Below are 23,107 nucleotides of genomic sequence, written 5' to 3'. Positions count from 1 at the left end.
AATAGCTGCGCATGCGTAGTATTTACAGGCAGCGTGATGAGTGGGTAGGTCTTTGCGCATGCGCATATCAATTACCTGGCAGGCTGCGATATTCACGCCTCCAATATGGCAGCTCGCACGGTGTCCGCAGTTGCCAGGATTCTGCAGTCACCTTTCCCTGTGAAGGTTGGCGGCAGGCAGCAGGTAGTGCCCGGGTACTTTATGAAAACGTATCTATGATTAGCGTATGTTGCACATTGAGCCATTGTGTCTCCCCAAGCTGGACTCTCCAGCTGTGGCAAAACTACAACTCCCAGCATGCTTAGACAGCCCGTGAATGTCAGAGCATGCTGGGAGTTGTAGTTTTGAAATAGCTGGGAACCCTCAACTGGAGGAGCGCTGCCTTAAATCGAGGGTGCAGATATACACGTATGTGCGTGCTTAGCATATAGTCTTCCCAGTGTTGTTGCTTTGGCACAGATGTTCCAGCACCTCAGTGTTGGATTTTTAGGTACCTTCATGCTAATTAGGAATATTCCCCCATTTAAGACCTTAACCCCTTAGTGACTGCAATCCACCTTTTTACTAACCTCACTAATGGGCTTTAAACCCGCACACGCATCTTCTTAAGGCGGTGGCTTGGTTGACTTCTGACAGCCAGGCTCCTGTTTTAACAGCCATGAATGGAAAAACCTCAGATCCTGGCAGTTTAACCCCTTACATGCTGCAATTAATAGCCACTGCAGCATGTGAACAGATGACAGGGGGGAGGGGACTCTGTACCCATTGGCACCCCACGATGTGATCGCAAAGTACCAATGGCTTCCCATGGCAGCTGGAAGCCTGACAAAGGCCTCCGTGTCTGCCGTGTAATTTAGGCTATTAGGCCAGCCTCCGTATAGGCTACAGTCATAGGCTTAGGCTGCCTGCACACGGGTGGATTTTTGTTGCGGAATCCACGGCGGGTGTTCACACCGTGGATCTGTGGCAAATACCATCCATAGCATGCTACGGGAAATCGATAACAGAAAAATTAAAACACTAGGTGTCTTGCAATTGAGTAATTGTTTTCCAACATAAACTTTGTATTGCCGTACTGCTGCTGATCCAGATAAGAAAGGTATCACAATATGTTTACTAAATGGTAAACCCTGTCGAAGCAAAACACAAAAACAATGGTGGATTTTTTGATGCCCCCCCAAAAAAAAGTAACATAAGTTCTACAGCGAATAAGTACCCCAGAGTGCTGCCATTCAAATATACAACTCCCCACCCCACCCCCCGAAAAAAAAATTAGTCCTCACATGGCTCTGCTAACAAGTTATGGCACTTAAAAAGAGACAAAGGCAATCACTTGGTCCTTAAGGCACAAAACAGGTTGGTTACGAAGGGGTTAAGGCCCATTTAGACGAAGCGATTATCGTTCAAAATTTGCTCAAAAGCCGTCTTTTGAGCAATAATCGTTGTGTGTAACTGCACTTACATCGTGCACTTTTCATTATGCCGTCGGTCATCGTTGTCTTTCAGCATGCTCCCTGATGACAGGCTAGGTATGAAGAACACAGCCGTCCAGCTGTGTTCTTCATCCCCTGCTCGGAGCGCTAGGCTGTATAGCAGCCGGGCGCTCTGAGCAGAGAAGAGCTGGATGCAGAAGACAAACAAGGACACCCCGCTTGTCTTCTGCATCCTCCGCTCGGAGCGCTCGGCTGTATAACAGCTGGGTGCTAGAAGTGAGGAACAGCTGGATGCAGAAGATAGAGGGACACCCCGCTTGTCTTCTGCATCCTCCGCTCGGAGCGCTCGGCTGTATAACAGCTGGGTGCTAGAAGTGGGGAACAGCTGGATGCAGAAGATAGAGGGACACCCCGCTTGTCTTCTGCATCCTCCGCTCGGAGCGCTCGGCTGTATAACAGCTGGGTGCTAGAAGTGGGGAACAGCTGGATGCAGAAGATAGAGGGATACCCCGCTTTTCTTCTGCATCCTCCGCTCGGAGCGCAAGGTGATCGCTCATCTTGCGCTGTAAGTGACACAACAATTATTGCTCAAAAGCCGCTTGAGCGACATCTTTTGAGCGATAATCGTTGTGTCTAAATGGGCCTTTAGAGGGGTTGCCCAGGGTTAGGAAAACATGGCTACCTGTAAGAATCTGGCGGGCAGTCACGTGACCTGCGGTGGTGCTCAGTAACAATTCCCGGTGTGCGCTATGCTCTCGGTGTGTATGGTATTGGGAGGTGAGAGGAGCGCCCCACGGGCTGAAATCAGTCTTTTTTTGATGCATAAATATTCCTGATTTTCCACGGCACTCCGCCACATGTGAACGTACCCTTAAGGTGCTTTCACACGTCGCTGATTGGCTTCAGATCTCCACCATAACGTGCTGTTATGCTGGTATATAATGTATATAGAGGGAGATCACCAGAGCTTCTGGCCTAATTGGGAAGGTTTCGGCCTGTTGTGATGGTGCCGAGTATCCATAGCTGGTCCCGCTGGTTGGAGTTGGGGGACCGTTGTCCCACCGGCCGGGTGTGCTGGTGGCTCCTCATGTATGTCTTGATTCTATGACTTTATACGTTTACTATCCCCACTATTTCATATATGTCTCCATACCGTCTTCACAGATTGTCCTAACCCCTCTGATTTTCTTGATCCCACCATTTTTAGGTGTTGCCTGCAGCATGGACTCACCACAGGACCTATGTAAGTGAAGAGTTTGCATTCTCCTTGTAGTGTTAAAGAATATCAGTTGTTAAGACTAGGACGTCTGCAAGCGTGCGCTAAGAATACCCCAAATCAAATCTTGTAGAACCATTTTAGAAGATGTAGTTAGCCTAGGGCCACCACTTGCTTGGTTTCCTTCAACTTACGACAGTGTTTACTGGACATGGCTTCTGAAAGTTGTTTCCATCTTGGCATGCTTCACGCTAACCAATCTTTTATGAAAAGTACAGATTTGTCAGTAACCAGGCGTTGTATACCTTTATTTAATGGGCAAAGCACCTATGAAATTCATTCTTCAAATCTCATCTCCTTAATTGAAACACTTCTAGACAATTCGATATTGGAGAAGTCAGTAGTAGGGTCCCTTCACTTGGGGGCAAATTCACTGCCGACTTTCCACACTAGAAAAGTGGCAGCCAGTCCACAGCGCCGTATTTTGCAGTATAAAATGACATTTGATGGATTTGGAACCCGTAACGTATTTCAAGTATGTTGCGGATTCTCTGCAGAAGTTTTCAACCCCATGTGGACGAGACTTGTTAAATCTACGCCCTTACGGTAGGTTCACCTGGCGGAATTCACTGTGGAAAAATTCCAGATAAATTCTGTCTCTAAAATCTGCGTATTTTCGACACGTTTTTCTTGTGGATCCTCATTACTAATTTACTCTGTTGATGTGGAAATCTGATGCGGAAAATCACATTTCTGCTAATTTCCAAATCAAGAAGTGACTAAACCTGAATTCATTGTTGAAGACAATCTAGTTCCACTCTGTAACAGTCAAGTGTCATCATTCACAACCACGGGGGCGACGGTGGGGGGAGTTTCAGAGGCCGCACCTGTAATGGGCACCGTGAGACCAAATGTACTTCAGCCAAGTGCATGGTAAAGGGTCCAACAGACACACGGGTGTAACGATGGCGCCACCTGTCTCTGGATGGCGGATGACTAAACAGCTGCTCGTGCTTGTCGGATGATCAGATGCTACTCTCTACAGGTGGTCTGTAGGGGGCGTCCTGAGCCCGGTCACCTTGTGTGTCCTCATGCATCCACTGGTCCCAGCACCTCCTAACAGTCTGGTCAGAACTTCCCGGGGGCGGCAATTGATCGATACGACCATCCAGCTTCTCCCATCCCAATAATGCGCCCCTCTCTATAAACGGGGGATAACAGAACACCAATCCCTGCTGTTAACTCCTTACATGCCGCAATCAATATTGAACAGCATGTAAAGGGTTCACAGAGGGAGGGTGCTCCCTGTGTGACGTCATTGTCTCATCATGATGTAATAACAGAGGGCCAGTGGGTTTTAATGGCAAGTGGATGACAGAAGTATTGCAGTGTATTATAGTGATCATAGGATCGCCAGTTCAAGTCCCCGACAGAGACAGAAAAAAAAAAATGTTATAATAAAAAAAAAAAATCAAAGATGCAGAGCGCTCGCTCGACTGCTGCTCCTTTTAAGCTCCACCTTACTGTGATCTTGCGGCAGTAGAATTGGGGTCCCTTGTGCAGGTGGGTTAAACACCCACCAGTCTAGCATTTCTCAGCCATCCAGTAGAGACGTGGTAGATGCTTCTGACCAGAATATCCCTTTAACATTTCTTGCAGTGGTCTCTAACCTGCGTTTCACCAGCTATTGCAAAACTACAACTCCCAGCATGCCAACTGTCCCAGGCTTTCAAAGCATGCTGGGAGTTGTAGTTCTGCGGCAGTTTCAGGTTGCAGAGACCGATCTATAGCATATTGTACTCCTCTTTCCTTGTTTCTCATGTTCTAAAACGGTCACTTGTCCCTTGTTTGTGGGGAGAACAGAGGATAACATGGGACAGCCGTTATATTGCCTAACAGCACCATCTGAGCAGGGGGTACCCGCACTCACTGAGCGACCCCCCCCCCCCTCCCACAAAGTCCAGAGCTGAAACCGATTGGACGTTGAAGCAAAACAGCATCTTCCTTTTGAGGCTCTAGCCAAAAGGAGCTCTGGGTAGGCTGTGCAGCACCTTGGATAAGAAGGAGTCTTGGAACGTCCTTTTGTCCATGTCATCATTCAGTGGATGTTGTTGTAGCCACCAGGTCAGTGTCACTAAGATGGTCCGTCTCTGATGGACCCTCTTAAAGCGACCCTCCCGTCCTGGACATACAAAGATGGCCGCACAGCTTCTCTGACTAGCCGATGTACCATGTGCACTAGTATACATCATTAGCGTAAGACACCACAGACTACTATGATTGGCCACTACTACCCACATGAGCCATGCTGGCCAATCAGAGCAGCATGGAAACCCTAACTGACCCTAACACAGGCGTGACAGCAGCCAAAGGCCAGATTCACACGAGTGGATGCGCATGAGCGCCCGCATGAGCGTAGCCTATTTGTGGAATGAACGATGCTTTTTTGTGTGCACATCAGCATATTTTACTGTACTTCATTCGGTGCGCAAGGGCATATGCAAAAAAAACCCCCACACCGATTGAAATGCCTAATTAGTAGAGATGAGCGAGTATACTCGCTAAGGCACATTACTCGAGCAAGTAGTGCCTTAGCCGAGTATCTCCCCGCTCGTCCCTAAAGATTCGGGGGCCTGAGCGGGGAGCGGCAGGGAGGAACGGATGGGAGATCTCTCTCTCCCTCTACCCCCCCCCGCTCCCCGCCGCAACTCACCTGTCACCCGCGCCGGCCCCCGAATCTTTAGAGACGAGCGGGGAGATACTCGGCTAAGGCACTACTCGATCGAGTAATGTGCCTTAGCGAGTATACTCGCTCATCTCTAGTAATTAGTCTCAATTCCAAATATGTACATCCCCATTGACTTCTATGGGGGCTTTTACTGTGCAAAAGTGCCGTAAAATAGAACACACTGGTCTTTTTTTTTTTTCTTGCATGACCCGAAATGTTCAGGCAAAATATGCGCATGTGAATCAACCCATTGAAATCAATGGATTCTATTCTCTGCGTTTTGTGAGCACAAATGCGTCCATATGAATCCAGCCTAACGCTAGCAATGCATCGGGTAGTGTGTGAGGCGGATTGGTCATTTTTGGTTCCCCACGCCCCAGGGGTGGCTATACACAGACCCCATATACAGCTTCTGAAGCGGAGTGTCTCGTCCGCCCTAACCCAGTTATGTGACGTAAGCTTACCTTAGCGCTCTGCTTACACTGCCATCACGGCGTCTGTTTATAACCGTTCCAAACCGGTGCTGACGGCCCCCATTAGTTTAATGGTGTTGGTTGCGTTTCTCTCCTGTATTTTTGATGGTAAGAATAACGATGTGGGTTTTGCTGTTCTTGCCATTAAAACCCCCCAGAATGGCTGACGGAGGCCGATGTGCACGCAGCAAAGGTCCAAATCTACAGAATAGCTTGGTGCTATGCAGGGCCATTCAAAAAGATGTGGGTGCCGTTGGTCGGATGTCAAGTCCACTTGATACGCGTCCCAGATACGCCTGGCATATCCTCTGTCACCGATTCCACTGCAGCAGAGATCTATTGTTTTAGGTCATCTTGTATCACCAATGGCGCCCACATCCAATATCTATAGGGTGCGTTAAAGGGATCCTGTCACGCCCCCCTATAAACTTAGTTATGGTTCTGTTAGGGGCCAGGTGATGATTTTTTTTTTAACACGGTCCAGCAATGTCCTGAAGTCCGCGGCGCCCGAAAATCTGCCGTAATTGCGCTCTCCTATAGAAGTCTATGGGAGAAGTCTACGGGGCTCTGAAAGGAGTCAGATTTGGTGCACCGCCAGGGCTACAGAGCTGGACAGAGCGGGGGAGTATAAAGAAATACGTCACCCGTCTCCCTGTCACGTCCCAGTAACTTAGTTTATGGTACTGGGGGGCAAGACGGGTGCCCTTTACAGACTTGCAGAGTTCTTCTATGGTTTCATGTCCTTCCGGCTCTTGTATGTCACATATGATGGAATCAGCTTTACTTCTGCACCGCCATTTATATAGTAGAAGGGTAATTGTCGTGTATGTAGGGTTTCAGCTCCTTGAAGTCTATTGCTCGCCTCCAGCGAGTGACTCCAGCGCTCCGTCCTCCATGTCTGACTGTGTGCCTTTTCTCTCTTAACAGCAGCACATGATAGTAAGTACCGCACTGCGTGTGTCTTTGAGCGTTTTGTGTGCGTTTAGTTTCCTTGTGCTTTTTATGTCTTTCGCTTTCCCATCGTTCCATAACTGTACGTAATTTTCTGACGCAATCCTCCGCCGGCATGTGTCTTCTTTTAACACTACTGTCTTAGATGTGACCGATCACAATAACCATGGGGAGCGGTGAGGAGGTGATTAGTGAGAAATAATGGGGTTGACCGGAATTAGAAACAAAAGACTGCTTTATTAGCAGAAATAGCGCCACTCTTGTTAGTTGGCTGTATTTGGTATTGCAGCTCTACCTTACAGAGTTACTACACTTTTAAACTGAGTGCTTGAACTGCAGCCGTCCCATTGAAATGAATGGAGGGGCAGCGCACATTTTTGACCACCAATTTCATCCAGAAGCTGAAGACGGAGACATAGATGGCTATTGAAGAGGAGAGGAGACAACGGCTGAAGGGGCATAGCGCTCAAGTGGGTGCAGCAGCCCCTTCTTACAGCGATCAGCAGGGGGTCTCAGCACCCGGACCCCACTGATCAGAACTTTTTACATTGCGCTCTGACTTTTCAAAAGTTTTTCAAAAGTGCATAAAAAGTTGTGGATTTCGCACACAGAATATCTGTAGCATCTACATTACACACCGTGTGGATGAGATCGTCACAAATCGGGCTTGAATTACCAGGCGGGCATCCAACCGCTTGGACCCTCACCAATCCTGAGAATGGGGCCCCCAAAAGTCTGCTTTAATGGAATGGCAGTTGAAAATGCATGCTGCCCCTCCATTTATTTCACTGGGACTGCTGGAGATTGTATGGTTCAAGCCCTATCTCATTCAGCCCCATTGAAATGAATGAAGTGATGGTGGCCTGCCGTTACAGTCAAGTGGAGACCTTCAAGACCTTTGTTCTTGGAATCGGTGAGGTCCAAACCGTCAGACTTCCACTGATCTGAAAGTTCTCTTCTGTCCTGCGGATGGGGGATGACGATAATCCTGGCACAAACTTTGAATGATTTTAATGGCTATATGTTGCAGTACTGGAAAAATCCCATGTATAAGAGCGGCGCTGTTTCCAGAAAAAAAAGCAGTCCCTGCTTTCAAATCATGAGCAACCCTTTAGTTCTTAGCGTAGACCTAGTTGATGTCTATGGAGATTTGGCAGTGATGGTGTTGGCTGAACGTTCCCCATCGCCATTCCAATGTCTGATATCGTTCCTGTATGTCTGGTTCTAGCCTCCACCTGCCAAGTATGGAGGAAGACACACCGTGACGATGATCCCGGGGGATGGCATTGGCCCGGAACTTGCCCTTCACGTTAAAGAGGTTTTCAGGTGAGTTCCCCTTCTGGTAGATCACATCCCTGGCTGCTTGTTCCGCTGTTACTACATGGCGCCGTCTACTCTTCCAGACATGCCTGTGTGCCGGTGGATTTTGAGGTGGTGAATGTGAACTCCACTATGACAGATGAAGAAGACATTCAGAACGCCATAACCGCCATCCGGAGGAACAGGGTGGCACTTAAAGGTATTGATCCGTCTTAGGGGGGGGTTCACACGTGCACTTGGGATTCCGCTTTCCTGCAGAAAAAAGGGAATCCCCGTGGCCGAACGGTTCTGTCTCTGGGTGGAACCAAACGATGCCGAATGGAGCCCATTGACTATAATAGGGGCCTGTCCTCATGATGCCCAGCTGCTGGTTTTGGGATGGAAGAAAAAGCCCTGTTGCATCACTTTTTCTCCCGGTATTTGCAGACAGATCTGCGACAGAACCTCCGACGCAGATGTGAAACCGCCCTTATATGTTTGTTTAGTATTGACCAATGCTGAAAATAATTGTACGTTTCCTTTTTTCTGGTCAGGTAATATTGAGACAAACCACAACATGCCGCCGTCTCACCTGTCCCGGAATAATCTGCTTCGGTAAGTTATTGCATACAGGTCTATGAGTTTGGGAGGTCTTCAGAATGATTTGATGCCGGCCGCAGTAAGAGCCCTTTCACACCTGAGAATATCAGCCTAAGGTCCAATGACCATGGACAGATTTTTGCTGCGAAAGACATGGCCAGATGCCCGCTGCGAATTCCACAGCAATGTCCGTCCATAGCCTGCTATGTTAAAAGATTCTTCCCTGCCCACTAGTGGAAATCAACTGCGATTTTCCGCTCGCAGGGAAAAATCGCAGCATTCTCTATTTGGTGCCAGAAATCGCACGGACGGCTTCCATTGCAGTCAGTGGAAGCTGTCCGATCCGCGGCGATTCCAAAATGTCAATTTTGAAGAGTAGATTAGGGATGCACGAAATTTTGAAATCGCCACAGAGCCACGTCATCATGCCCTGCACTGCACATGCGGGACAGCCGAGACACGCAGGGTGGATCTGGACAGGTGAATATGTGTCTCTGGGGTCTGATTCCGCTACGAGATTTCACAGTCAGAATCCAACCCGGCCATGGGTATTCGGCCTTAAACCACCGCCGATCATCTAGATCGGTGCTCGTTTACCTGTCCTTTACACTGGCCGATTCATGCACTTTCCCCCATGCACTTTCATTGCTGTCAGCGGCACACCTCCTTTTGCACGGGGGGATGTGCTGCCCAAATTGATCAGTTTTCTGGCTGCATAAAAGATAAAATCTGCTAACGAACGTTTGCTCATCTGTCGACTGATCTCTGCCCAGTTTACACAGAGCAATGATCGGGTGAAGAAGCGTTCAGATCGCTCAGGCACAATCAATGGGCCTTAAAGGGGTTGTGCCAAGATTGACTTTTATTACCTATCCATTGAGTGATGGAAGTCTCACCGATTAGACACCTACCGATTTCGAGAATAGGGGTCCCATGTCCCCCTTTTCTCCTTAATGTGGGAGGAGATTGAACGTAATGGCAGTCGATCATGTGCGGTGCCACCTCATTCATCTTCAGCGGGACTTAGAGAGATAGCCAAGCGCTTGTACTTGGCTACGTCCGTCAGCCCCACTCCATTCAATCTTCTCCTCGCTGGCAAGAATAGGAGAACATGGGACCCCCTTTTTTAGGGATCAGTGGTGGTCGCAGCGGTCAGACCCCCATCGATCAGACTTTTATCCATTATACTATGAACAAGTGAGAAAAGTTGATCTTAGAACAACCACTTTAAGCCTAAATGTGAAGATGCTACCGTAAGACGTACTTGCGTAAACGTCTCTGTCTTTTGACTTCTTAAGACCCTTTTATATGGGCTGAAGGTGATAGAAGAGTATGATATGTAAAGGAGAAGCCGCCCTACAGATATTACACCGTCGCCTATTCTAATGTGGTTTGTCTTTTACTTCTCAGTACCAGCTTAGATCTTTACGCCAATGTCATCCACTGTCAGAGTTTGCCCGGTGTGCAGACCCGTCATAAGGACATCGACATCCTGATAGTGCGGGAGAATACAGAAGGGGAGTACAGCAGCCTGGAGCATGAGGTGAGATGATGATGGGACGGAGGCAGCGGGTTGGAAGACGGAAGAGACGGGACAATTGCGCTTTTACTTTGGGATGTCTCCGTACTACGTTCAACTATATCACTCCACTTGCCATGTTTTAGTGCTTAATTAACTTTTAGGCCTCCAGCGCACTCACGTATTTCGGGCCGTGCGCTGTCCGTGTTAGTTCACAGGCAGAACATGCCCCATTATAGCCTGTGGGGCTATGCGGATTGACGGTTTTTCACATGGGCCGCATTAAAAAATTAATTGCATATGCTATTTCTCCGTATTATGGATGATAAATGGGACGTGCTAATGCTTGTCAATGCCCTTTGGGTGCTGTCTGATGTAAATCGCGCCTGAGAGGCTTGGGCACAACTCGCACGCACGTTAGGTGCGCACCCGGCCCTAAGGTAAGGAGAGAACCCAAACCAAGATGGATGACTCCACAAAACAAGGCTCACCCTCAAGAGGCATTGAGCCCTCTATATACCGTATGTCGTTGTACATGGCTCTATGTTTGTATTGCAGAGTGTGTCCGGGGTGGTGGAGAGCCTGAAGATCATCACCCGGGCTAACTCGCTGCGTATCGCCGACTATGCTTTCAAACTGGCACGAGAGAATGGAAGAAAGAAGATCACGGCTGTGCACAAGGCTAACATCATGTAGGTTGGGGTACTCGTAGCGGGCGGGACTGTATGCCGGCGCAGTCTGACTTACTGAATATCTCCGCAGGAAACTCGGGGACGGACTGTTCCTTCAGTGCTGCAAGGAAGTCGCCTCCGGTTACCCAGATATCACTTTTGAGAGTATGATCGTTGACAACACCACAATGCAGGTAAGCGCAGATGGCATCATCTTATCTGCCAAGCTCTCTTTCTGCCCTGCGATCAGGGAGGAGTTTTTTCTGTGTGCTCACCACCTCAACATTATTACGGAGTCTTTTAACCCCTTAATGACCGCCGATACGCCTTTTGACTGCCTGTATGAGCGGTCTATGTATGAAGAGAGATCGCGGGGCAATCTCTCTTCATACATCCTGGATGTTGGCTGTTTCTTACAGCTGACACCCAGCAGCAACAACACCGACGAGCCGCGCCTCATCGGGGGTTGTTAACTTTTCAAATTCTGCTGTCCATTCTGAAAGCGGCATTTACATCTCCCGAACAATGTTCGGGGGTCCCGTATGGCCCCCCGCGATGAGATCGCAGGAAGTCGTGCAGGTGTCATGACAGCCGGGGGCCTTCTGAGAAGCACCAGGGCTGTCTTGGCAGAATGCCTATCAAGCTATTCTTGTGGGGTGGCTTGATAGATTGGATGCCCGATCATAGTATGATGTAATGCTATGGCAAGTAAAAATAAGAACAATAAAGTTTTACTAATTAGTAAAAAAAAAAAAAAAAAAAAAAGTAATAAAAGTAAAAAACAAAACCTTTTGTCATATTTGCAATAAAAGAATCTAAATAATAAAACAAAAATACATATTTGGTATCGCTGCATCCGTAAAAGTTTGATCTATCAAAGTAACGCTCTATTTACCCCGCGTGATCAACATCGTCAACAAGAAATAAAGAATGCCAGAAATGCACTTTTTCAGTCTCCCTGACTTCTAGAAAAAATGCAATAAAAAGTGATCAAAACATCGTATGTATCCCGAAATGGTACCAACGCAAATTACAGGAGGCCCCGCAAAAAATGAGCCCTCGCACAACGACGTCGGCGGAAAAATAAAAAAGTTATTGCGTGCAGAAGATGGCGGCAGAAAATAATTGTAGAAAATTAAATGTCTTTGAAAAAAAATAAAGAAGTGCAGCAAAAAAAACCTGTACAAGTTTGGTATCATAGCAATCATACCGACCCATAAAACAAAGTATCGTGTCATTTTTGTTGCAGTTTGTGCGCCGTAAAAACAAGATGCACCGAAAGATGGCGGAATGTCGTTTTTTTTTTAATTTGTTTTACTCCATTTAGAATATTTAAAAAGTTTTTCAGTACATTATATGGCACATTAAATAGCACCATTGAAAAATACAACTCGTCCCGCAAAAAACAAGCCCTCATACAGCGACGTCGATGGATAAATAAAGGACTTTTGACTTTTTTTTCTTTAAGTGGGGAGGAAAAATTGAAAATGAAAAAAAAAGGGGGGATTAAAGGGGTTATGCCAAAATGGCATTCCCTGAACGACATAAAGCGCTGTTCTCTGCGTAGGACCCACTGTGTGGCTGGAATACAGCGTTGCTCTGTGAGAGGACCATGTGCCTTCCTTGTATTATAGGATGGTCATTCATGCGAGTGGCCGCCTTGTAATACTACGTTTGCCCTGTAGGGGAAATGTCTCGCTGGCCATACAATTCCCCCGGCAGAGTCAGCTGTTTGCCAGGGGTGCTGAGAGCGACGTCCGGGGTGATCAGCCATATGCTCCAAGCCCCGCATTCTTAAAGGGGTCGTGCATGTTGGCAGAACTCCTTTAAATATCCCACCTATGCGATCTGCACCTGTGATCAGTGAGGTCACCGGCTGCTGCATCCAGGTGCAAAATGAAGACAGGTTGCGGTGCATTTGCGCGGTTCTCTCCATTTACTTCTATGAGACTCATGGAAGCAACGGAGGGGTTCTTCTACATTTACTAGTCATGTACTTCTGTTTTTGCAGCTCGTATCCAACCCCCAGCAGTTCGATGTTATGGTGATGCCTAACTTGTACGGGAACATCGTTAACAACGTCTGCGCTGGGCTTGTTGGCGGCCCTGGCCTCGTACCCGGAGCGAACTATGGCAGTGTGTATGCGGTGTTTGAAACGGTAAGACAGGTTTCCTTTAGGTCCAAGGCACACAAGCTACAAAAACGTTTAATAGGCTTTTGTTACCCTTCCAATGAGCTGCGTAACAAATCTGATTCTCTCATCTTACAGGCAACTAGAAACACTGGGAAGAGTATAGCCAACAAGAACATCGCCAACCCGACGGCCATGCTGCTGGCCAGCTGTATGATGTTGGACCATCTAAAGTATGAGCAGCTCTTCACTCCACTCTCCGTTTTCAGTATATCTCCTGTCTGTATACTGTCCCATAGGCAGCATATAATGAAGCGGCTCTTCTTTTGGCAGGTTGCACAGTTACGCCACCTCCATCCGTAAAGCTATTCTGGGCAGTATGAATGAGCACCGGGTAAGTTCATCAGAGGCCTTGTGTTCTTGGAGAGCTGGACCCACTCCAGACAGAGCATCCTGTGCTGGGGGGATATCGCTACCCCTATATGTGACCACCGCTCAGCGTCCAGCAGTCATCACCATGACAGGAGCACATATAGATGTATTCATACAGACAAGCTCTTCCCAAAAGTTAGCGTTAAAGGGGTTCTGACATCAAAAAAAAAAAATTGTACTCACCTTGCCTGGCCTGGCCCGATCGCCAGGCATGTCCCCTCCAGCCGGCATCTTCTTCTGTGCCTTTAAAGCAGAGCAGGAGCGGTCAAAAAGACCGCTTCCTGCTCTGGTCCGTCCGTCAGGCACTTCCGAGGTGAACGGACGGACCGCCCACAGCAAGCACGTCACAAGCAGTGCTTGCTGTGGGCGGCCCGTCCGTCCTGCTGAACTCTGGAGTGCTGCGCATGCGCAGTGGAGACGTAGCCCGTCCTGACTCCTGTCAGAGGGCACCTCTCCACTGCGCATGCGCGCGATCCCGGAGCGGCGCGGCTCGTGGAGGAAGAAGAGGAAGAGCAGCGCCTGCCGGGAGATGACCCCCCCGATGTCGACAACAACAGAAGAACAGGTAAGTATTATCTTTTTATGCTTTAGCAGCCATTAAACCATGGGTTCCCTGGGTCCATTAGGCAGACCAGGGAACAATGGCTGCTAAAGCATAAAAACATTATTTATGTCAGAACCCCTTTAACTTTTTGTCTGTGGTGACAATCTGATTGGAAGGCATTGAAATCGGTTAAATTCATTAGATGCCAGTTATTAGCGCATTCTCAATCGACTGAGAACTTCCCAGGTGCTTTTATGGAAATGATGAGCTCTTTGGTACAAGCGGAACGATTTGCCATAGAATTAATAAATATTGGATTCTTGCCATGTTGTGATGCAGCTGCATTAACCCATTGTATGCTGTGACAGATAGATCCATCATAGATTGCAAAGGGTTGTATGAAGCAGGCTCGGGAGCTGGCCTGGCCTCATACCTGGTGGCTGTCGGCTGTTTCTGACAGCCGACACTAACGGCCGTCATCAGAGCTAGCTTCGATTTGACAAAACTGATTAAACCATCCAGTCTGCCAATCCGTGACACAATCGTCTTAAGCTAATGGGTTCACAAGATAGTCTGGAGCCTTATGAAGGCTCCCAGGGCTGTTTTGTATTTCAGTCTGTTAAGCCATGCTCGTAGCCGGGCTTAATAGGCTGCCAGTAAAATTACAATATGCTGCAATACTAAGGGACTGCAGTATATTGTACAAGCGATCAAACAATCATAAGTTCAACTCCCCAATGGGGACTTAAGAAAACAAAGGAAAGTTAAATTTAAGGAATGAAAAAATATATATATACTCGAGTATAAGCCTAGTTTTTCAGCACATTTTTTAATGCTGAAAAAGCCCACCTTGGCTTATACTCGAGTGAGGTAAAAAAAAAACAACAAAAAAAAACCAGCAGTACTTCCCTCCCACACGTCGTCTGTGTTCCCGGTGTGATGGTCTCCCCGGCGGTGCGGCAAGCTGCTTGAGAATTCTCCCCGCTGTCATCTCCATGCTCAGCTTTGAATTCCCCCGCCGTCAGCGCTGTGTAGGTAAGCGCTGTGATTGGATCGAGGGCAAGCCAATCACAACCGGCGCTTGTTCACTCACAGCCATTCAGTGGATGACATCACTGAATGGCTGTGATTGGTTTATCGAGCTCCGGCTGTGATTGGCTGGCGCTCGATCCAATCACAAAGCTTACTTACACAGCCGGCTGGGAGATGAGTATTGCATTTTTTCTTTAGCTAGTATATACTCGAGTATAGCTAGGCTTATACGCAAATAAGAAAAAAAAACGCAATGGCAGAATTGCATTTTTGTTTTCTTTCACCCCGCCACGCAAAAAAAACAAAAAATGGAATAAAAAGTGATCAAAAGTCGTATGTAATGTGCATTGATACTAATAAAAACTATAGATCACCCTGCAAAAATCAAGCCTTCCCCTCCATACTGATCCATTGGTGGACAAATAAAGTTTTGAAGGTCAGAATGTAGCTACAGAAAGCATTTTTAAAAATTTTTTTTAAAGTTTTATATTTTTCAAAAGTAGTAAAACATAATAACTATATACATTTGGTATCTTCATAATCGTTCTGACCCTCAGAGTAAAGTTAACGTTATTTTTACTGCACTCTGAACACCGTAAAAGCAAGATACCCACCCAAAAAATGATACAATTGCATTTGTTTCCCTATTTCAACACACTTAGAAAGTTTTTCAGTGCTACACTGTTTCCTTCACTTCTAGGATGTGGAAATTGCTTGGCTCGTGGTTCATTTAAACCCCATTCACTTCTTTGGGAGTTGCGGAAACAGTGTAGAATAGCTAGTTCAGCTCTTTCTGTAATCTTGGCCACCGGTGGCCGTGGAGAGCAAGAGTCTGTGAACCAAGTTGGGGGAAGAGATAAGTGCAGGTCTCATGGATACGCCGTAAATGTCCAAAAAGGGAATATCCCTTTAACAATGAGCAGATTGTGGTGGTAAGCTGCTGGCAGATCTGCTGTTGTCTCCATGATGCTCTTTGAAGTCAATCATCATATATATGTATACTACTTTCGCTCATGCTCTTTGCAGCAGCTTTGCACTGGTAGTTATGGACCCCGAGCCCTCTAGGTTGTCGATGTTCTTGGACAACCACTTTAATTATAGTTTTAAAGGGCAAGTTGACAAATGTCAACTTATGATTGATTGCAGAAAGGCAACTGCAGGTCCTCCGTACCTCTAGGGAGACCGTAAGCTGCTGTAAGAGGAAGAGATTTGGTTTGTTCCTACCGCCAAGAAGCTGACTTTAGTCCACCAGAAGAAGAACCACCATAAAACATAGACCAACATGTCCGTGCGGTCATGGTGACTGATGTTTTTCTCCTTCTCCGCAGATGCACACTCCTGATATAGGGGGTCAGGGGACCACCTCCGAAGTCGTCCAGTCCATCTGCAGACAGATTATTGTGAAGAACGGCCGTGCAGTAACTGTTTGAGAGGTAAGATAACCTATAGCGATTGCAGATTATATCGTTGTGACCCCGGCATGGCATGAGGTGCCAGGAGCTCCGGGATGGCATGAGGTGCCAGGAGCTACAGCATCCCAGGGAGGCCACCAGTCGGCAATATATTGCAGGTAATAAGGAGAACTCCATGCATATAGGGTGCGCTCACACGTAGCGGATTTGGTGCGGATTTTCTACAGCGGAATAATCCACTACAACAGAAGGCATGAAGGTTGGTGCAGATCTGCACCAAGTGGCGTGAATCTGCTTGTAAATCCGCAGCAGACAATCCTCCACGTGTGAACACATCCGTAGTATATGGCAGAATCCAGTGTTAAGACAGGTATTCCTGCAACATATCTGCACTTCTGCGGATCTACATGTGGATGAAGTCTTTCTAAATGGGCAAATCCAAGGGTGGATTTCTCAGCGTGGACTTGGGGTGGAGTCCACAGCGTGAATTAACATGGCGCGTAATATTTTTTCATGATTTGAGATCCATGTATGGAAAAATATGCATCTTATGCACTGCGACATGTATGCCCATTAAAACCCTAGGGCAGGGCTGTGGAGTCAGTAAGCCAAACCTCCGACTCCTCAATTTTCCCAGACTCCGACTCTTTCATATATGACAATCGGCAGGGATTCTGCGTCAAATGCTATTTGATCATACCCTCCACAAGATATCTTACAAGGACCTTATGGAAGAAGAACTCAGCTAGTGGGCAATTAGATTAATGTGATTAATCATCATTTTGCTTAGGCACAATTCTGGCTTTCTTCAGAACCTTTAACCACTTTAGTGACACATTTTTGAGTTATTTACAGGTTAAATGTCACTTTTTATTAGCAATTTAAATTGTTTTTTTTTCTGAACTTGGGAGTGTAATGTTTTTAAAAATATTTAGTATAGTTTAGGAGATATGATGCTACAGCCACCGGCCCCATTGAAAGCAATGAGATGCCGGCAACCCCAGAAGTGATTTTTTTTTTTTTTTTTGTGAGGGGGAGGGGGGGGCTTGAAATATAGGCCCTTCCCTGAAAACCATCCCTAGCTTGTATAAAAAATAAAAAAAATATATATACTCGCCTTTCCCCCCTATGTCGGGGTCCGGGGGGTCTTGCCGCTTGGCATCCCGACTCTTTACTGAAGATCTGTGTATTTGGTTGAAAGCACTGTGTCTGATTGGCTGAGCTCTCAGCCAATCACAGGCAGCGCTCGGACATTCATTGAATTCATTGTGTATAGCACACGCCCAGAAGCTGAGCCCGTGCCATCTGCAGCGGGAGATGACAGCCAGCCTCACTCTGCAACAGCGGAGATCGGTGAGAACACCGATCAATGTTGATTAGAGCATGTAAAGAGTTCATAGTGGGAGCCCGTCCGAGTCTGTCATGGCATATGATTGCTAGCAGTAGTATTATAGCGATCGTACAAGCATGGGTTCAGGTCCCCCACAGCGACATAAGTGTGTAAAGAAAATTTTAAAAATAGAAACGTTAAAAAGAACAAAGAAAGGGTGAAATAATAGTGGTTTAAAAAAAACTTTTTTTGCCAATTTTCCCCCCTTTTAAAGAAAAAAAATTAAAATTGCACATTTGCTATCGCTGCATCTGTAACAACCTGTACAGCAAATTGAACATACTATTTATCCTGTAGGGCAAAAGAAAAACATAAAAGAACGGAGCCAGAATGCTTATTTTGTTCATTTTGCTTCCCAAAAATCGCAATAAAAAACATATGTACCCCAAAACGGTGCCAGGAACAACTGCAGCTCGTTACGTAAAAAAACTGACCTCACAGATCTCCAGCCATGGAAAAATGTAAAAAATAAAAGTTCTGGGACTTAGAATGCAGCAGCCCCCCCCCCCCCCCCCCCAAAAAATAATAATTTTGTTTTAGTTGTGCAAAAGTGGAAAAAAACCTAAAAAAAAATGTATTTTTGGGATTATAGTAATCATAACAATCCGCAGATACAATGTATCCTGTCATTTATGCTGCATGATTCATGCTGTAAAAAAATAAACGCAAAAGACAGATTTCCCCTTCCCCTGGATAAATGGAGTGGTGGTCATCTCTGTGCCTTCCAATAGGTGGCACTGTGGAGGTAGTATTCCATCTCCCTTATTTGCATATTACCCAGAGGAGCATAAATGGCCCTTTGAGTCCCCTCACTCACAGTCTAGTTGCTCTCCCTAAAGAGAAAAGATAGCGATTCTGACCCCCATCCCAGGCCTCTCACTAGCAAAGCCAGACTCCTACTGTACACCGATGAAGGGCAAATACCCTGAAACAGCTGTTTGTGCATGGAGTCTGGCTTTGCTTTTAATTCCCGGTCATTGTTACAAGGCTTGTATAAAGAGTCTGACTTTGGCTTGAAGGAATGCTGCCTTCCAATAGGTGGCACTGTGGAGGTAATATTCCATCTCCCTTATTTGCATCTCTGTGGGACCACAGGTAATAGAGGAGCATGGTATTAAGGAAGAGCTTTAGCATAGGGCTGGCTGCCCTGAGGTGTAATGGGAGTGGCCTAATCTAGGGGTGTGGCCGCCTTTGGGAAGTTCTTGAAGACTGTGACAGTGAGGATTGTGTGAAGCGACAATAAAACTCATCTATCCTGCATTTTGTCTTACCTTTGCAACGTATCATAAAGCTCAAACGTAGTGGCTACAGTTACACACAAGATGGCGCTAGAGTGATAACATCTTAGTTTCTCTTCCACTGTTTGCCTGTTGCTGAACAGTTTTCCGCCTCACATCAGAAAGGGGGACATGATGGGTAGGTTGACTGGCTGAGCCCAGGATCTGCGATCATCTCAAGTGTCTCCGATCCTGGGCCTTACACATTAAAAGATCTTCCCCTGGGGCTTGCAGTACAGGCTGCACGCTACTATGTGTTTTATATGTTCACATTTATTTGTATGTTTGTGGAACCCAATTTACTTCACACGGGGCATGTGCTGTACTTGCCCTTTATTTACATACCTCCCCTGGGGCACATGCCCCCACCACATCTCTCTAGCACATCTGTGATGGAAACAACTATTTTTTTAAACCGTATGTTAATTTCTGTAAATGTATGAAATGGTGTATTTGGAATACCCAACTTTGCATCAGCAAATTCCCACATATTCCCCAATAATCAGTGTTTTACTGCTGTCCCCCCGGCTGCACGTTGTGAAGGAGGCGAAAGGGACTTATTTGTATACCGCCAACTTATTCCGCAGCAATTTCAGGTAATTTGGATACTCATTTTGCCAACCTCTTTAGGATGAAAGGCTGAGTCGACCTTGTGCCGGCTACCTGAAGCATGGAATTTGAATTCGCAACCTTCAGGTTGTGAGCGAGAGCTTAGAACTGCATTCTGCTGCCTTAACACTCTGTGCCACATGAGGCGCTGATGCACTGACAAGGGCTCAGTGCAACGGGTTGTGACATATAGTAGTGTACACCTGATGCACTGGGTCTGGCAAGGGGCGAGCGCTGAAAAGAGAGAGGCCGTCTGCAAAATAGAAGGGCTTCTCTCCTTCACAGCGTGGCAGAACATGAGCAGGGATAGCAGTAAAACGCTGGGACTAGGGGGCACAGGGCTATATAAATTTTAAAAAAATGTATAGGCACGTAGACACTAATATGGGAATAGTTGTGTCTGCAGTTCTATGGAGCACAGGTGCAGGCACAGCTGAATGGCTGCTATGCAGTGAGGTGAAGACAGCTTTCTCATTGCTGCCTTCACTTATCGGCATAGCAGAAGAGGAGTTTTGTAAGAAACATATACAGAACAGGCTAACAAAACCCATTGCAAAAATGCTTAGAATCACCTATTCTGTACATAGGAAAAAAAAGTGCAGGTACCCTTAAGGCTATCCACAGGCGATTGTTCATTGCGTTACCCGCGGCGACAGTACAGCGGCTTCACGAACAGAGAATCAAAGCGATTCTCCGCTTGCGGGATTCAAATCGCAGCATGCCGCAATTTGCCACCACGGTGAGCCTATCTGTCAGCGCCCCCCTCCTTCCCCGCAGCGGAATATCGTGGACAGGGGGCCTTAAACATTTTAGTATTATGGCTTCCTTAAGCCTGTTGATCCAGAAGGCGGCAAAAAAACCACCTGGATACATTTTAGTTAATTTGCATCACAGGGAAAAAGGCGATCAGTCCTAGAAGCCTGGATCAGAGCCACTGATGGTTGTGTGCATTATACCTGTCTCTGGGGGATGTGTGCATTGGATGTGTTTAGCCTAAACAGTACCGTTTACAATCTTTATTTAACGTTTTCCCGTCTGGTATGCAAATGAGCTGAAAAGGTCAGATTTTGGCTCGAGTCAGAATTTGTAAGTTCTCCGGCTCCTGGCATGTCTCTGTGATGTGATGGACTGTTATGCAAATGTATAGCTTCTCTAGAAATCTCAAGCAAACTCTGTGCTCAAGGATTCCTGCCCTGCTACATTACTGCTGGCGGGCGCATCGAAGTTCCTGGAGGTCTCTAGAAGACTTCTAAGATCCTTCAAGAACACTAAAGAAGTAAACTGCGCTGTTAGTAGTTCCTGCTCTGTACGCATGCGCAGGATTTCAAGTGGAGGAATAAGGGGGCGGGGTTTGCTGTTTGAAGGGCTCGTTTTGGGCGGGCCAGGAGGAGCAACTGGAATAAATTAGAATATCTGGTGAGAAATGTATAAACCGGAATACTGGAGTGGCGGAGCTTCATAAGTAACAAGACCCCGCTCAAGGTGACGTCAACACTATGGCAAGGGCTGTTTAAACCGCAAAATCGTGCTCACAGGTTCCCTTTAAGATTTAAATGACACGTCTTCTGGTTTTTTGTTTTTTTTTAGGATATTGGCCTTATATGAAACCTCCCCCCCTCGTGTGTTCTACACTCCTCGCCTCCACCATCATTACCAGGGACTGCTACTACTTCCAGCGCTTCTGTTACTACACCGGCTTCAGCTCTTCTATCACAATGGCTGCACGTACTGTAAGTCTGGAGTTCTGTTGATCGGCTTGGGGACATCACGCTGTGCTTTACATAGAGGTGCGGCAGTCTGTAGACCGGTCACAGTATGTGTAATGTGAGCTCTGATGTGTTTGTACGCTGGAGTTACTCTTGTGTCGTCATCTTACAATAAAGACATAAATAAACCAGTTTCTGCTTGCTGTCATCTGTGATGGAGGAATCGGTCTCCTTCCATATAGGGCTCTATGCACGCCGGTTATATATAACCTCGTCTCGTAGACGAGACGCAACCTTGTAGCGACTCCCACCATATTCAGATTTTTATGTCCAATAGAAATGGCGTCCCTCTTCTCCATTGACTGCGTTGTGTTTTGTAGGTCAGCCCCACGGAATTGGAAATCTGGCAATGTTTAGGATTAGAAAGGACTCAACTTTCTTGATTTTTACCTAAACAAACCCTTAAAAAGGAGGAAAACCCCCTTAACACCTGCCAGTGTGTGAGGCCAAAAAAGCACACATTTCCATCTAGTTCAGTCTATTGCCGCCCCAAGGTTGATCCAGAGGTAGGCAAACACTCCGTGAGGTAGAAGCCAATTTTCTTCTTTTCATGGAAAAAATTACTTTCTAACTCCAAATATGGCCAGAATAATAATCCCGGGACCACCGACCCATCTGAAGTAATCAGTGACTGTGACCTCTAATGTTATTACCCTCAAGAAGACATCCAGGCCCCTTTGACCACCGACCCTTCTGCAGTAATCAGTGACTATAACCTGCAATGTTATTACTCTCAAGAAGACATCCAGGCCCCTTTTGTACTGTTCTATTGAGTTCACAATCTCCACATCCTCAGGCAGAGAGTTCTATGTTCCACTGCTCTTACAGTAAAGAACCCCCTTTTATGTTGGTGTAGAAACCTTCTTTCCTCTAGGCGTAGAGGGTGCCCCCTAATTACAGTCACAGTCCCGGGTATAAATAGATGGGAGAGATCTCTGTATTGGCCCCGGATATTTATATATAGTTATTAGGTCGCCCCTCAGAGGTCTTGTTTACTGAACTAAATAACCCCAATTTTGATAGCCTCTCTGGGTATTGTAGTCCGTCCATTCCATTTATTACTTTAATTGCCCGTCTTTGAACCCGCTCAAGCTCTGATATGTCCTCCTTGAGTATCGGTGGCCAAAACTGTCTACAATATTCCATGTGTGGTCTGACCGGTGACTTGTAAAGAGGAAGAACAATGTTCTCATCATGCGCCCCTAGACCTCTTCTGATGCACCCCATGATCCTATCTGCCTTGGCAGCAGCTGCCTGACACTGGATGCTCCAGTTAAGCTTAGAGTTAACTAAAATCCCCAAGTTCTTTTCCATGTTAGTGTTACCTAGTGGTTTCCCATTTAGTGTGTAATGGTGGCATGTATTCCCTCTGCCCATGTGCAGAACCTTACATTTATCGGTGTTACACCTCATTTGCCACTTTTCTGCCAACTTATCCAGATTCTCTTGCATCCTCTCTCGTGTTAATTACTTTACATAGTTTTGTATCATCTGCCAATATTGATCTCTTACTGTGTAATCCCTCCACAAGGTTAATAGTTAGAGATGAGCGAGCACCCAAATGCTCGGGTCCTCATTATTTGAGTTGAGCTTTTCGTAAAATTTGAGAGCTCTACTCGAGTAA

General features: G+C 46.6%; 1 protein-coding gene across 2 annotated transcripts; it reads left to right on the top strand.

Moving 5' to 3' along the window:
• The first annotated feature begins 62 nt into the window (after nucleotides 1–62).
• Nucleotides 63–21,614, top strand: IDH3G (isocitrate dehydrogenase (NAD(+)) 3 non-catalytic subunit gamma). Of its 2 annotated transcripts, XM_066580770.1 has the most exons (13): nucleotides 63–183; nucleotides 2,641–2,676; nucleotides 8,030–8,127; nucleotides 8,205–8,320; nucleotides 8,655–8,715; nucleotides 10,111–10,243; nucleotides 10,778–10,911; nucleotides 10,982–11,084; nucleotides 12,902–13,048; nucleotides 13,160–13,254; nucleotides 13,355–13,415; nucleotides 16,358–16,462; nucleotides 21,305–21,614. In XM_066580770.1, the coding sequence occupies exons 1-12, from the start codon at nucleotides 106–108 to the stop codon at nucleotides 16,457–16,459; spliced, it is 1,164 nt and encodes a 387-aa protein (XP_066436867.1). In that variant the 5' UTR covers nucleotides 63–105; the 3' UTR covers nucleotides 16,460–16,462; nucleotides 21,305–21,614. The 2 variants fall into 2 exon arrangements, with proteins under 2 accessions (XP_066436867.1, XP_066436868.1); XM_066580771.1 differs by lacking the exons at nucleotides 63–183; nucleotides 2,641–2,676 and adding an exon at nucleotides 6,522–6,789.
• Nucleotides 21,615–23,107: the final 1,493 nt, after the last annotated feature.

Source organism: Eleutherodactylus coqui, chromosome 10, assembly GCF_035609145.1.
Source record: "Eleutherodactylus coqui strain aEleCoq1 chromosome 10, aEleCoq1.hap1, whole genome shotgun sequence".
NCBI classification, from domain to species: Eukaryota; Metazoa; Chordata; class Amphibia; order Anura; family Eleutherodactylidae; genus Eleutherodactylus; species Eleutherodactylus coqui.
This window is presented reverse-complemented; position numbering and strand designations above follow the sequence as displayed.

Excerpts from the sequence above, each read along its gene's own strand:
- IDH3G (XM_066580770.1), top strand. The coding sequence starts at position 106 with ATGGCAGCTCGCACGGTGTCCGCAGTTGCCAGGATTCTGCAGTCACCT. Across the intron at positions 184-2,640 it reads AGGTTGGCGGCAGGCAGCAG|GTGTTGCCTGCAGCATGGAC; the intron begins GTAGTGCCCGGG and ends CACCATTTTTAG. Across the intron at positions 10,912-10,981 it reads GTGCACAAGGCTAACATCAT|GAAACTCGGGGACGGACTGT; the intron begins GTAGGTTGGGGT and ends ATATCTCCGCAG.